Consider the following 14,573-nt stretch of genomic DNA (forward strand, 5'->3'; position numbering starts at 1 on the left):
ATTGAGCTGCAAAGACTCAAAGACAGAAAGCCCCGTATATTTAATTACAGATATTTGGCCAAGTGACTATTTTTCTTATCTCAAACATCGCTGCATTTGACCAGGTTCATGGGTAAAAGAAGAAAAAAAAATCTCAGAGAGAACTTGAAGGGTTATATCCCTCTTCTTTTGCTCCTCAAAAAAAAAAAAAAAAAAGCGGAATTTTTTTTTTTTTTTACGCTACTTGCATAGTTCTTAAGCCTCTTCTGAGTACATAAAGGCTTAACTGCAAAGGAAGACTATCAACTCCTTTAAGTTATTAATTGTCCTTCCACGTATGAACCCTACACTGAGAGAAGACTCTAAAAATGCACCTGAAGATTTTGACAGTATTATGTATTGAAAATATTTCATGTAGTTCAGGACTTTGAGAACTTCAATAGAAAACCACTTGTTAATATCTAGAAAGATGATGATAGTAGTGAAGCACTTTCCTCCTAGTATTTCACCGAGAGGTGGAAGACACACCATTAATAAGATAACTATAATAAGCCTAAAAGTAGCTCCTCAAAAAAAAAAAAAAAAAAGCGGAATTTCTCTTTCTTTTTAAGCTACTAATATCTTTTCAACCTCACATCCTTAATTTATTTTTAATGATTGATGTTATGAAGATGGCTTTTGTCATTACACAGATTGACCTCCCTCAGGGCCTGAGCTGAAAAAACCTAATATTTCATACATTACTTTGAAAAATAATGCCTTTCTGCCTTTTGCTGCCCTCTGAACTACCACCAACACAAAGCAAGCAAGCAAATTAAGAAATGCCGGAGACTGAATGCAACAGAGCTGTGTTCCTACTGTAAAAATCATATTTCTGAAGAGAAGCTTCCTGGATAATTTCTTTTGAAAAGCAATCTTCAGCTCATTGCAGCCTGTACCTCTTCTTCATCATTTGTAACATTACCGTTTATTATAGTTTTCCTTGCAAGAAGTTTTTCCTCTCATGACACTACTATGGATTTCCTTTTACCCTTGGATTTTTTTTGGTGATTCTGTCCACTCTCCAGACAACAGATCTTAAATAATTTGCCTTCTCATTTGCAAGGCTAGTCTTAGTTTTGCACTGGAAATAGCAGCCTTAGAAACAAAGCTTATCATAAATACAGGTTTTTTAATCACTTTCTTTCATGACTCATTGATAAGTCACACCCAGCTCTTGAAAAAGCTTACATTCAGAGGGGTTAGTTACTGTTTAAACATGCTAATCTCTCCTTCTGTAATTACAAAACCTCATCATATGCCTCAAATCCTAATCCCCTACTAGCATTTTCACACCAAAAAACTTAATCATTCCCACAAAGTTAAGCCAACATTCAAAATAGCCCAAATAATTTCAAAAGTTGACAGAAACAGTGCTATCAGTGCTATCAGTAACAAAATTAAACACTTTCACTGGCAAAACACAGCAGTACACCTTACACACCTGTACACACCTTACAACTTTAGGCTTTTGCTTACATTCAGATCCTACCTGATGTTTAGAGATTTCTTCCTCAGCTCGCTCCATCTGAAGTTCACGTTGTCCAGACGTCTCTGCAATAAGGCTGCATCCTCAGAGCCTTCCAGGGACCTCAGGATTTTCTGCCCGTTTTCATCCAGGTTGTGGAAGATGTCAGTATGAGCATCAATTTCCGCCTGTAAGTCCTATGGAAGCAGTAGAAAACAGTATGTGTGATTCCTTACAAAATCACAGAAACTGTCACTTCTCAAAAGAGTAGAAAGATCCTCAGAGCTAACACAGATATTGATTACTCCTTTTACAGCAATATTGTGTACTGCATACACAGCCACATTTCCCTTTCACATGAAGGCCATTTGCATTGAATGATGACTTTTTGTTCATACAGAGCATACTGAAAAAAATTTAGATAGTTAAAAGTCTAGCCTCTGACAAGTAACAAAGCAAGGACAACATACATTTACTGTGCTAACAAAGGAGAAAAAAAACCCCACAAAACCCTTGGGATCTCAGGTAAATCTGACCTTCACATGATACGTCTTCCTGTGCAACATTTTCAGTTTGAGCTGGGGACTGCAACACCGGTCCTGCTGCATGGCAATTTCAAGAAATCTACGCGTCTGCAGCAGCCAAGCTTTAAAATGCCAAGTTCACTTACATTCTGTTGACAGAACGCATTTCGGAGCACAGGCCTCAGCAGTCAATAGCAATAAACAGCCACTTTGTGCTATATCAAAACAGTGGTCAGGGCCATGGCTGTAGGAGGGCCTGAGAATAGCAAGGTCTTAGAATATGCAACTGGCAGCTCATGTTGAACAGCCAACTTTTCTTATCACTTCGCAACTGCAGGCCAGTTCTACATTTTGAATTCATTTTTCCCCCTCACTTTTAGTGTGGTTGTTTCTGCCAAAAGAACATTCTTTAGAGAGCTGCCTGGTACCAGCATTCCTGCCTGCCCACACACTCAATGCAGCCTTTGTACGTTGGCTGCCCTTCTCCAAGATGTTTGCATGCTGCAGCTTCTCAAAGTCAGAGATTCGTTTGCAGTGAACAGCTGTTGAATCAAGCTCTTTAAACAGAACAAAAATTAAAATAAAAATAATTTCAACACATACACTCATGAGCACCCATGTACTCTATATGTAGCCACATATGCACAAAAGTACTTTTACTTTTAAACAAAGAAGCACACAAAGAAACAAATAAAATGACCTAGGGAATAAAACTCAGCATTTTTTCCTGGGATATTTGGGCACTAAGATTTCTGGTGATGGTTTCTTGCCACATGAAATGGGAGTGCTGGGGAAGAAGTGTGAGAAGAAAAATGATTTATGGCATTTGAGAGCAAGACCTAGTGCTAACTGAGCATCACAGATAGCCCCCAGTGGAAACGTGTTGTAATTTTCTTTAGAAGAATGACTTTGAAGGAGGGGAGCACACAACTTGCCCACTTGGTGTGTTCCTAATTGAATTGGTTTTATTTGATATTTTAAGTGCAACGTTAGCTGCACTGAATCATGAGTACATTGTCCTTGTTCACCTAGTGCTGTTCCAAATGTCATTTGCCGTCCTTTGCTGGATACCTATTTCTCACATGGTAACAACTAGAACTGTATTTGGAGCAATTTCAAGGAGGGCTAGGAAGGTCTTTGGTACAGTATAGGAGTTCTTATCCAACTATTTTACTTTATCTATCGTCATCCTAGCATTAAAGTAGTTAGGCATAGTTTGGAATACATTGGAGGTAATTCTGCAGAATGCAACTGTATTATAAATACTGTTATTTATTTATTGATGTCAAATAGACAATTCAGATTTTTAAAAAGCCACTATTAAGGTACATAACCATGTATAAACCTCCAGGTATGAAGCTCTTGAAAATTTATACTTTATTTCAAGTCTGAATGTTATTAGCTTCAGCTTCCAGCTGGGATATTTTATTTTTGTTTGCTTCACTGAAGAATACTCTATTACCAAGTTCTTTTAACTTCATTTATGCATTGGGTTTTATTCAAGATAGGTTAAGTATCACAAACCTGATTTAAACAGCCAAAACAGTATGTAAGAAAGGGTAAAGTTCACAGTAAAAAAGTTCATTTTTAATGTCTATATACTTCTAAGGCCCTCCACATTTAAAACCTGATAAATCTATTGTTGAATAAAAGCATTATCATACACATTACCTGTTGCACAAAAGGCTTAGTTTTTAGGATGGTGATGGAAACAGCTGCCTTTTCCTCAGCAAGAACACGTGCCATGAAACATCTACATTGAATAACTATTTACAGTAGGAAGTTGTCAAATCTATGCCCTGTTGGTGCTTTACCACACATACTCTCAGAGCATTTTATAACACAAAATTAAAAAAAAATGTACTTGCACATTTTTCTTGGTTTTAGAAAAAATCTCTTAGTGTCTACACATTCCATGCTTTTATCTTGACACATTTGTATTTCTGAAGATAAAATCAAGCCATATCCTTTTTATTTCAGAATACTATATAGTATCACAATAAATCTGGACAGTTAGTTACATGGGCAACACACGTGAAAATTAAAGTATTAAAAGCTTAATATTCAAGATGTAGTTTTCCTTACTTCAAATTACCTGAGTAAGTGGCACATCTTCTAATGCAGCTATGCAGGAAACCTACACTAACAAAGCAGCAAGACAACAACGAGGTATTTACTCCATTTTGGTTGGTGCATTTCAGATCCTTCCTTTGTGACTGTTTTTTGAAATAAGTAATTTCCATATTTCAAAAATATAAGTGAAAGATCAATATAAACTAGATTATTTTTCTTGACAAAAATAAAGCAGGAAGATCTATTTAATCTCATAAACTGCTAAGATATTTGCAAAATATGCTGTCATTACTCATCATACCAAGAAGCATAGAATATAGATTAAATATAGACTATTTACTACATTTTCATTTTTTTCCAATGTGTTCAAACACATGGAGGAACTGCAGAGGATGAAAAATCAATCCTGGTATAATTCTACTGAGTTACAGTTGGACTTAAATTGTCTCTGTACACTGCATTTTTGCTGTAGTGGTTATTACTGAGACAATGTGAAAATAGATTCCCGTAAAAAGAGCAGGTAGCAAAATGAAAAACAAATAATGAAAGAATACTTTGGCCACAGTACCTCATTAATGAGTACTGGTTATTAGCCCAAGTTAATTTTCAAATCCACATCTTTTTGATCACAAGTTACTGCCTAGAGTGAGCTGAACTGCTCAGAAAGAACTGCAACCCCATCTAGGGTAGATACCTAAGAGTGTCAGAATGAAATCCTCCTTTATTAAGATGGAATATATAGTTAGATGATAAAAGGAACCATGATATTTGTGCACAAAAAGCTTGCTGAATAGCTATTACAGGCTTCTACACATTTAAAAATGTGTATTTACATTATTATTGTATATAGAATAAGTCATACTATATAGAATAGGTCTAGATTTAAGTCACAGAACTAAGAATGATAACGAGATGAAATAAACTTGTCTTGAGAGAAACAATCTGTCTGGGTAAAACAAGGTGAGGAAATTTACTCTGGCTGTTTTGCTTTCCTCCTGAGCCATTAAAACCTCTATGAATGCTTTAGGGGAGAATTACACTAAGGCTGTAAGAGAGCACATCCAATACAGCCATAAAGCTAGGAGATGGATGTATTTCTTACTTCCCAAACTCAGTTCTCTGCCTTGGAACTACCGCTAACATTCTCAACAGAAGCACACTTCCTCACTCCCCTAATCCTCTTAGTGGGTAAGGGAAATTTACCTGTGGCTCCACGTTTGGAAGTAGATGATCTTTAAGCTCCCTTCCAACCCAAAGCATTCTATGATTCTATGAAAATTCAGCAGAGCCACTGCTGTGAAACCTAGTGCATGCAGAGTCCTGTCAGACTCCACATAGCAGAATTGTAAGAGTTCAATACAGTTTGAGCTACTTTATCAGAAATAATTAATCAGAGTAATTTCCCACATTTAATATATAGGAATGGCATATAAAGGACATGACATATAGCAAAATCTGCTATTATTTTGGCAATATGTCAGAGAGAAACTGGTAGGCTGGAAGTAAAATGAAGCCCTAGAAAGAATGAATTAGTTACACTAGTTAGAGTATACATGAGTCAGATTAAGACATAGAAATTAATGCAGCACAACTGACAAAACATTTATCTTTTATACGAGGTAGAAACAAAAGTTAATTATGTAATAATTTAAAGAAATTAAAGCACTTAAATCCTCCTCTACAAACTCAGTTCTGTCCTTGGAATTGTGCTTTTAATTTCCAATGAAGCATTTTATGTTCTCTAGGTACTGTACAAAGTTACTGACAAAATAAATGTCATTAATTGAGGTATGAGGGCTGACAAAACTAGGGTCAGCACCATCTAATTAATGAAATCAACATAAAGGAAAAAAATTATCTTTACTGACAGTAAGCAAAAAAAAAAAGTTAGTCTGTGTAATTACATACCTGTACCCAAAGCATTTTCAAGTAATACCTGTGTGGCTATACATAGCTCAGAATTACTATACTTCACAAAACTGCTTCTATAATACTAATGCTGAAATAGCTAGAAAAGCTAGCATAAAATTACTGAAAACAAAGATACTACACCTCTATAATCTCTCTCTGTCTGTATAGTTACTTGAAATTTTAAATAGATTAAACTAGCATACTGTACAGAAAGCATGAATGATGTAATCCTCTTTCAAACATCCTACTTGCTTTTTTTTAATTACATCTAAACTCCTGCAAATCTCTGATTCTGCCTAAAGCATTAAACTCTGTGTGAAGGTTCAGAGAGTTTGAGACTTTTTTTAAAATACTCCTGCAGACTCAAGCAGCCTTTGGAGGCACAAAGACCTATGCACATAGAGGAATGGTTCTGTGGGTGATACAGTTCTGGAGATGTGGAATTAATGGCTACAGCACAGCAAGTCAAATGAATTTTAAGCACACATGTGGTAGGCTCAGGGCAAGATGTTCTTGATCTATTTTGTTTCTGGCGATAGAAGGCCATCTTGCACTACTTTTTATGATAGTCTGTCCTTGTGAGCTAGTCATTATCTTCAAAGAATTTGAACATAAAGAAATCCTTTTTTAAAAAAAAAACCAACAAAAACCCCATGAAATAAATCACTTGTTCTGAATTGAAAATACTGTGATTTAGATTAATGATGGAACAAACACTGCTTTGCAAGACACTACTAGTCCAACTAGAGCTCCCTCTTTTAAATGTCATAGTTCTACTGCTTGTTGAGTTTTGTGGGTTGTTTTTTTTTTCCTTTTTCTTTTCTTTCTTTTTTTTTTTTTCAGATCAAAGTACAACAAATTAAGGTAAGATTTTGGGACGTATTTTGTTTCCAAACAATCTATCAGCAAGAATCTAACAGTGATGATTATCACTTTTTGTTATCATACAGGCTACCTTAGCTAATACAACCAAGCTCTGTCACAATGAACAAAGTGGGAAAGAACCTCTTGGTCTCTCCATCAAGATTTTAAATAATTTGTTTTCCCAGTCCATAAGCAGAACATTTATTGGGTCTAAGAATGAGAGCATTTACTGAGCAATTTACATAATGATAAAAACTTCTCAAATGAGATTTAAAATGTAATTAAAGGGCAAACTTATTGAGTTAAAAGCATTGTTGTGAAATGGCTATACATCATCATGCCATGAAGCCTCCTATTCAGCTAGCCTATGGCATGACCCCAATTCCAGTCTGGTATGATTACATCTCTGAGTTTCATGCTAATGACTTGATTAAAAAGAAAGATAAAAAGGTCTTTTCTATTGGGAAGATAAGCTTATGAATATCATTAAGGCATTTCTAGGTTCCCAACACATTTTTCAAGATAACAAAGGATAAGAGTTAGTTCTCTAAGAGAGAATCAAATGGTGATGAGTGGAAGTTAGAAGTGTAACTTTGCTCTGCAGAAAACTATCTGTGTAAATTGCATCTATCGCTGCTATGGTTTACATTCTACAAGTCCTAGAATTAAGAAGGGACCAAAATTCACATTTAAAAGCTTCTTATATCTAAAAGAAGACAAAAAAGTTTTATTTAGCAAATTGGGCCTTGTCTTCAGAAAAAAGTTATCTTTACAAACAGGTAAAACAACCTTGAATTTAGGTTACTTTCAGATTGCAAGAGATTAAATAGTACATTTAAGGATCTAACCATCTCTTGATTACAGACAGCAACTGTGAAAATATGGTGTGGGCTTCTTCATTTCATTAACAGTGAGCTGCCTCAGCTATGGAATAGTAACTCTTAAGAGCATCAATCCAATCATTTGAACACATGTTCAAGTCTTTATTGTGCAGATCCTCATTGACAGGACTGGCTTTTCAGACATAGCAAAAGGCCTTATTTTATTGCCTTGTTCATAAGGAAATAATCAAACATTTTTAATTAGACTTCTAGCAATTAATTTTTATTCAATTATAATTAAATATAAATTATTATAAAATTCCATGTGTTTTAGAGGAGTTTATGTATTTCTTGCTGTTTTTCTTGAAAACTCAGAAAAACTCTGAATGACTACTTTAATTTAAATGTAATGAAAATACAAATAAATAGATAAAATAAAGAAATCAATGTTTAAACATAAAAAGTGTTCCATATTTACAGAGATAGTTTCACCTAGGATTTGAACCAGGCAGATCCTGGCCATTAGATTAGAGAAGTATAAACTATTCTGGTAATAGTAACTTTAATGGAAATTGTTATTTTTACTGTTTGTCTATTTATCTTGTAGATATATATAGGATGGAAATCCTAATTAGAAAGAAATATCATGTTAGTCTGAGCTTCCACTAAGGCAGAAAAATTCCTAGTAGCCACAGCAATGAAAAACTTTTATTGTAATATTTATTTTACTACCATAGATAGTACTACCTTTCAGGTAAGCAAATGCAACGAAACAAAGTATAAGCTTTAAAGTGGGATTTGTGAGTGTTCTGTATGTCAGAAAATTAGGCACCTCTACTGACATGTCTAAGACTGGGTTTATATATCTATCTCTGAAAACTCCGTATTTGAGAGTTGGGTGAGTAGGAGGAAAATAGCATAAATGTGAATGTAGTCACACACAAAATTTTCTGAATGTAAAACCATTAGGCCTATTAGAAACTAGCATAGTTTTCTAGATTTTAGAAGGTAGTCTACTCCCAACAAATATGCAGGTCCTGACCCACGTACTTCAATGAACATCTAATCCCATTACACCTGCACATTCTGTCAGCACATTCACCCTTGTCAATCTTTTGGCAATATTTCTACAGCAAAATAATTCTGCTGCTACTTTCAGCATGTCTAATTTTGCCCTCTTCCTATTTGCCAAACAGTAGCAGCACAAGGGCAGCACTGTCCTCTGCAGGAACATTTACTTCCACTCAGTTACTCAGGCAAGTTTTGAAAGTCCTGCTGGATAATTTGGAGAGCATCTACCTCTATTAGTTCCATTGACTTCCCAGTACTCCAGATTAATACTGATTTTCTCTTACAACAAGCAGCCAGAAAGGCTGAACTGCACAACTTTCTCAAAGCCTGGAGACAAAAATCTTACGAAAGAAGAAAGCATAAAGTTGTGGGTTTTTTCTGTCACCAAACCATAGTGAAATATATGTGAGATTTGTTAATTATAAATGATCATTCCCAGAAGAAAAATTATTTGTACATATAAGACTGTGTATTTGCTTCACATAAAAGGATCTAAGGTTTCAATGTACCAAAATGTAACAACTCATTTTTTACCACCTACAGAATTCATATATACTTTCACCCTTTCTCAAATACACAAATTTATGCAATCCCCTTCCAAACCCTTTTAAATAAAAGTAAGAGCATTTTATAATTAAAAGAAACTATTTTGGTTCTATACATTATCCTGATTCCTTCTGTCACAAATAATTTTTGCCATCTTGTTTCTTTTAAAAATAAGTTCTGACATTTCACGTTTTTGTTGGTAACATCTTTGATGTCTTGGGAAAAATAATTGGTACATCAGTTTCATAACATGCTGTTCAATTAATTAAAACAACATAAAATCTTATTAAAACTCTAAAGAGAACAATGTAGAATATAAAACAGAAACTGGAGGTCTCATACATCACACATTATTAAAACTGGTTCAAGCAGAACAATAACTGTAATGGTTTTAGGGCTCATTTTAGAAGTTATCATTGTTCCAAAGATAGTAAGATTTCAATTAGGAATTTATACTACTTCAGGTGTCACTCTTTACTAAAGTGCAAGATCCACTGCAGTTAACTGTTCTTAATCAAGGGTAGGTTAAGGAGGGCCCAGTGGGCTCTATACAGGAGAGAATATGAAAAAGCTGTAGTGCTTCTGCACATACTTGTGTCAAATCCTCCCTACTTGAGGTGTCCTGAGGCAAGCCCAGGGAGAACAGAAACTTGGGCAGCATAAAGGGAAAAGTACACTTAATCTTGTTTTTCAGTGGTCTCAAGATCTTCTGACTTTCTAGATTTTAAACATGAGGTGTCAGAAAAGTTACTGCAGAGAAAAACACCCTGCAGCAGTCAAGTATTAGCAAAATTACTTCAGCCCTTCGATGTCAGTTTTTCCTGTCACCACAAAACAGAATTCACCAAGTGTTGGTCAGTTCACCCATTAACAATGACCGTGAGCTGGGCTTAGACTGCCACGAGGCAAGTTACTTTTCCCCTTCTGATGATGCTACAACTGCAACCCTGCTTAGCATGAGGGGTACCACACATTCAGATACCTGGTGAGAAGCCAATGGGTCAAAGATACCATCTGTGGGATTACGATGCTGGTGCTTAAACATTGAGTATGCTATTGCATTGGAGAACTGCATTTGTGAGGAAAAGTTTCGTCCTCATCAGTTTTCAACTCAAAGATTTTCCATCACCTTCAGTTCTCCCAGAGCAACCTAAACAACAGAGGTAGCAACACCCTGAAGTATGTTCTGCTATGAGTTACTTCAGATAACGCATTTTGACTGCCTTGAAATAAGCAAATAATTGGTAAAAGTTCACAGTCTTAAAAAGGAATAAATTTCTAACAAAATCCTTCAAAACAGCAACTATATCATATTGACTTTTTTCTCTGTGGCAAAGACTAATGATGTTTTGTTGCAACCAAAAATCAAAAGCAAAGTTGAACAGGATGCCTGTATCGAGGCGTCTACATAAGATTTACATCCTGAAAATAATTATTTGATATTTTCTTGGATTTTCTAGCAATATGCATGCATCCCCACAGTAAACACAGTTTTTAGGTTAAAATAATAAATATCACTGAAAAAATAATGAGATCACCAGCAAATTCTGACATGTAGTAAACTTGTTTTTTAATCTTAGCCTTTTTAATTTTTTTTAAGACAAACACTGTTCTGGGGACAGAATCAACTTCTGTTCATGTTTTTCAATTTTCATTTAAAAAATCAATTAATTTGAATCACTGACTTTCACAAATTCACCAATTGAAAAAAAATTACACTTGTTCCCTGTATCGTCCCTTCAATTCTGGTAAAAAGAGAGTTAATTCCATGATTACAATAAAAATAAATTACTTTAATTTAGAGGCTGTGTTGTTGAATTCATGTAAGTGTTTTCATCTAGACAGGAACAACCAGCTCCAAGATCTGCACATGGAGACAGCCACCTAGAACAATTATTTATGCTTTTTCGAGGCCTGTTCATAATTTGTGGGAGGAAAACTGAAAGCCTACCTGAATCTGCTCAAAATAAAGACTTCTAACACTAACAAAAGAAAAATCACAGATCTACATCACCAATGTAGATACCATTACAGAAATAAAGGTAAAAGTAGCCGATACACAAATCTATTCAGTTTTCTGTGTCAAAAAATCCCCCAACCAACCCAAAGTCAAAAAGCAAAATGAAGTGAAATACATACTTTTGAAATTAAAGTATACTTAGTACTAAAGGAGGAACTGAGGAGGGTCTGATGAGCGTTCAATAATAGAAATCATATAGCATATATATATATCTGGAATTAAAAAACAACCCTTACTTCCTAGAATCAGACTCTTTCTCTTTAAACTTAAAAAAGAGCTGAGGGTTTAGATATGTACTCAGAAGGCAGAGTACACTCTTGTCAGTGAGTCAATATATTGGGCAGATCTTAAATACTGTAAGAAAGTCATATGCTTCTATTTAAGTTCACGTAGAGATCAAATAAGCCATCTTCTCCTACTCTCTTTCCAAAGTATGGCATCCAGGCCCAAGTTTTATACCCTGGAATTGCTTTTATAGCTCTTCAGTCAAGATCACTTATCAAACACTTCATGAATTGTTGACATAGGACACTGCAAGTACTTGACTTCAATACTAATCATGTCAAAGTTGCTGTCATTAGTCTTGTCAATACTCTAAATGTGACACAAACATGGGGCTGACAGACACTTTTTCAGCAACCAGTTCATAAACTATCCCAGTGTACTACACAGTCATAAAATTTATGAATACACTCAGAAACAGGACTCAAATATCTCAGGAAACTAAAGACTTTGCTCAAACATCCAGTCCAGCCATATAAGTAATACCACCTGAAGTTGAAAAAGTAAGGTGCTGAGGAACACTGCATGGTACCACAGGCAATCTTGGAAGATACACTGTCAAAACCAACATATGAGATTGCAGCAGAAAGGAACTGGCTATCAGTTTATTATTCAGGATAAATGCTAGCTACTAATTAAGAGGGAAGTAACACTTTCAATGAAACAAAAATTAAAATGTAAAAAGCAATTATTATGGAAACCTGGCTTGCCATACTTATTTTACTCTCACAGCAGCTTTTGCAGCAACTGTATATACCAAGGGTTTCTGAATGACATTCATATAACACAACCAAAGATATTGACAGTAGTTTCTTTTGCATGAACGCTGCTGACAGTGGGTAGGAGAAGCGGTATAAACTGAGTTTAAACATGGGAACTCCCAGCCAAGGAAGGCAGCAAGACTATTGCCATCTTGAAACTGGGTCTCCCAGATTCTCTTAGGATTCAATCAGAATACAGCCAATGCACATAAAAAAAAACCAACAAAAAAAACAACCAACCAACCAAAGAAACCCAACCCTACATTCAGTTTAATTCTGAAAAAAAATACACTTTATTTATACACACCTATTAGTTCCCACATCTATCTCTGCCAAGCTCAGAGAATGAAGGGGCATCATTTTTACCAAAAGATTACTTTGGACTTAATAGAAATGTGGTCTTTCTACACCTAGTTTTCTTTGCATTCCTTGGGGATTAACACTCACTATTCCTACTCTGCAAAAAGCAACTTCACAGCTTCCTTCTTCTGTTTCTACACTTTTCCGCAAAATGCACCTTCAACATTTCCCATGAACCTTACTGGCTGCTATCCTCAAAAGGCTGATTTTATGGAATTGTTACAACCATAAGCCCTTTCCTTATGAAGATTCTCTTCAAATTGTATTTTGGTTTATCGTCCACTCTCCACAGAATTAGATTGATACATTTTATCTGGCTGTTAATGGTTTGGCAACATACTTTGAAATTTTTCATAGTGGTGAAGCCAGAAGATGAATTTCTCTCATATTTATTAAGGTGTTTGGGGTTGTTTTTTTCCCCAAAGACAGAACAAAATAGAGAAGAAAAAAATGTAGATTGCATTGCACAGCATGAAAAACAAGCACATATGGTTTTGGACATGGACAGCATCCAGTTATGCTGAACATCGTCAGCCATTTAAGAAGTGGTCAGAAGACCTCTCTAACCTTTGATTTTACTTATTTATTCTCAAGTCTCACAGTCTTGATGATTTGTTAAAGCTCCTGGCTTGGATAAAAATCTCCTTGAATGTTCTGACTAAAAGGTTATTTTTTAAAAGTTAGGTACTCTGTAATTTTCTCCATTTTGAAAGTAGAATTAATCTACTCTCCAAATGAAAAAAATGCAGCAAAGTCATAAAGAAATGGGATTTTCAGTACAGAGTAAAGTGGAATTCCAAAATATATAAACTGGTTACCATGACCAAATATCAAGGGCTGAGTAGGTTTAACAGTTTGTGACAGTACTATGTGATAGGTATCTCTGTTTAAAAGTAAAAATATTCATGAGGTGATTATGGAAAACAGATTATAACAATCAAATATTGCTGTCATATTGGGGTTATTAGAACCCTAAAAGTACAGTGATATACTGACCAAACCCATAACAAAAAACCTAATCCATTAAGAACCTCACCACATAACATTTGGAGTGATAATAAAAAATGCACCTTGCTACCCTGTTCCAAAAAAATAATAATTTAATACATATCATATACATGTTGAGTGCAATAAAGATTAGAACATGAGAGTGCACAGATTCTTGATTCAACTGTTGAATTTAATAAAGTGCCAAAATAAAATCTACTATACCATACAAGTCCAGAAATGCCTCTGTCTAGTCATGCCTGCTACAAAACACAGTATTAGCCGATATTTAGAATCATAGGATCACTTGGGAAGGAAGGGACCTCTGGAAGCCATCTGACACAGTCTCCTGCTCAAAGCATGTCCAGTGAGAGCAGGATGCTCAGGGCCTTGCCCAGCTGAGGATTGAGTATCTCTGAGAATGGAGAGTCCACAACAGATCCCTTTTCCAGAGTTTGACCATTCTCACAGTAAAAAAAAAAAAAAATTCCTTGTATCATCAGAAATTCTCATGTTGCATCTTGCCCCGGTTATCATCCTGTGATTGTCGCTACCTGTGACTGTCATCTACCTCTAAGGAGAGTCTGGCTCTGACATCTCCTTAATCTCCCAACAGATAATTGTAGAGATGAGTAAGGTCCCCCCTGAGCCATCTCCTCCTCAGGCTGAGCAAGTATAGCTCTAAGAGCTTCTCCTCGTGTACCAAGCTGGCTAATAGATACAAAATCTCTAAAACTTTCTGGAAAAGACAGCTTTCTTATTTATCTTATTTCCTTTACCAAAATACCTTAAAAAAAACCCCAACAAAACATTGATCTAAAATTTAAATTTGAGAACTTGTCTGTATTCTTCAAAGAGTTTCTAAAC

At 35.3% G+C, this 14,573-nt stretch overlaps 1 protein-coding gene across 7 annotated transcripts in view; it reads right to left on the reverse strand.

Moving 5' to 3' along the window:
* DMD (dystrophin) overlaps nt 1-14,573 on the reverse strand; it is a 1,195,780-nt gene that overhangs the window by 220,547 nt on the left and 960,660 nt on the right. For all 7 annotated transcript variants that reach the window (XM_014954058.1, XM_014954055.1, XM_014954053.1 and 4 more), the window contains one exon: nt 1,511-1,683. In XM_014954058.1, coding sequence (XP_014809544.1) covers nt 1,511-1,683 — 173 coding nt within the window. The remainder of the gene's footprint in view (nt 1-1,510; nt 1,684-14,573) is intronic.

The sequence above is a fragment of the Calidris pugnax genome, unplaced genomic scaffold, assembly GCF_001431845.1.
Source record: "Calidris pugnax isolate Ruff unplaced genomic scaffold, ASM143184v1 scaffold246, whole genome shotgun sequence".
NCBI lineage: Eukaryota > Metazoa > Chordata > Aves > Charadriiformes > Scolopacidae > Calidris > Calidris pugnax.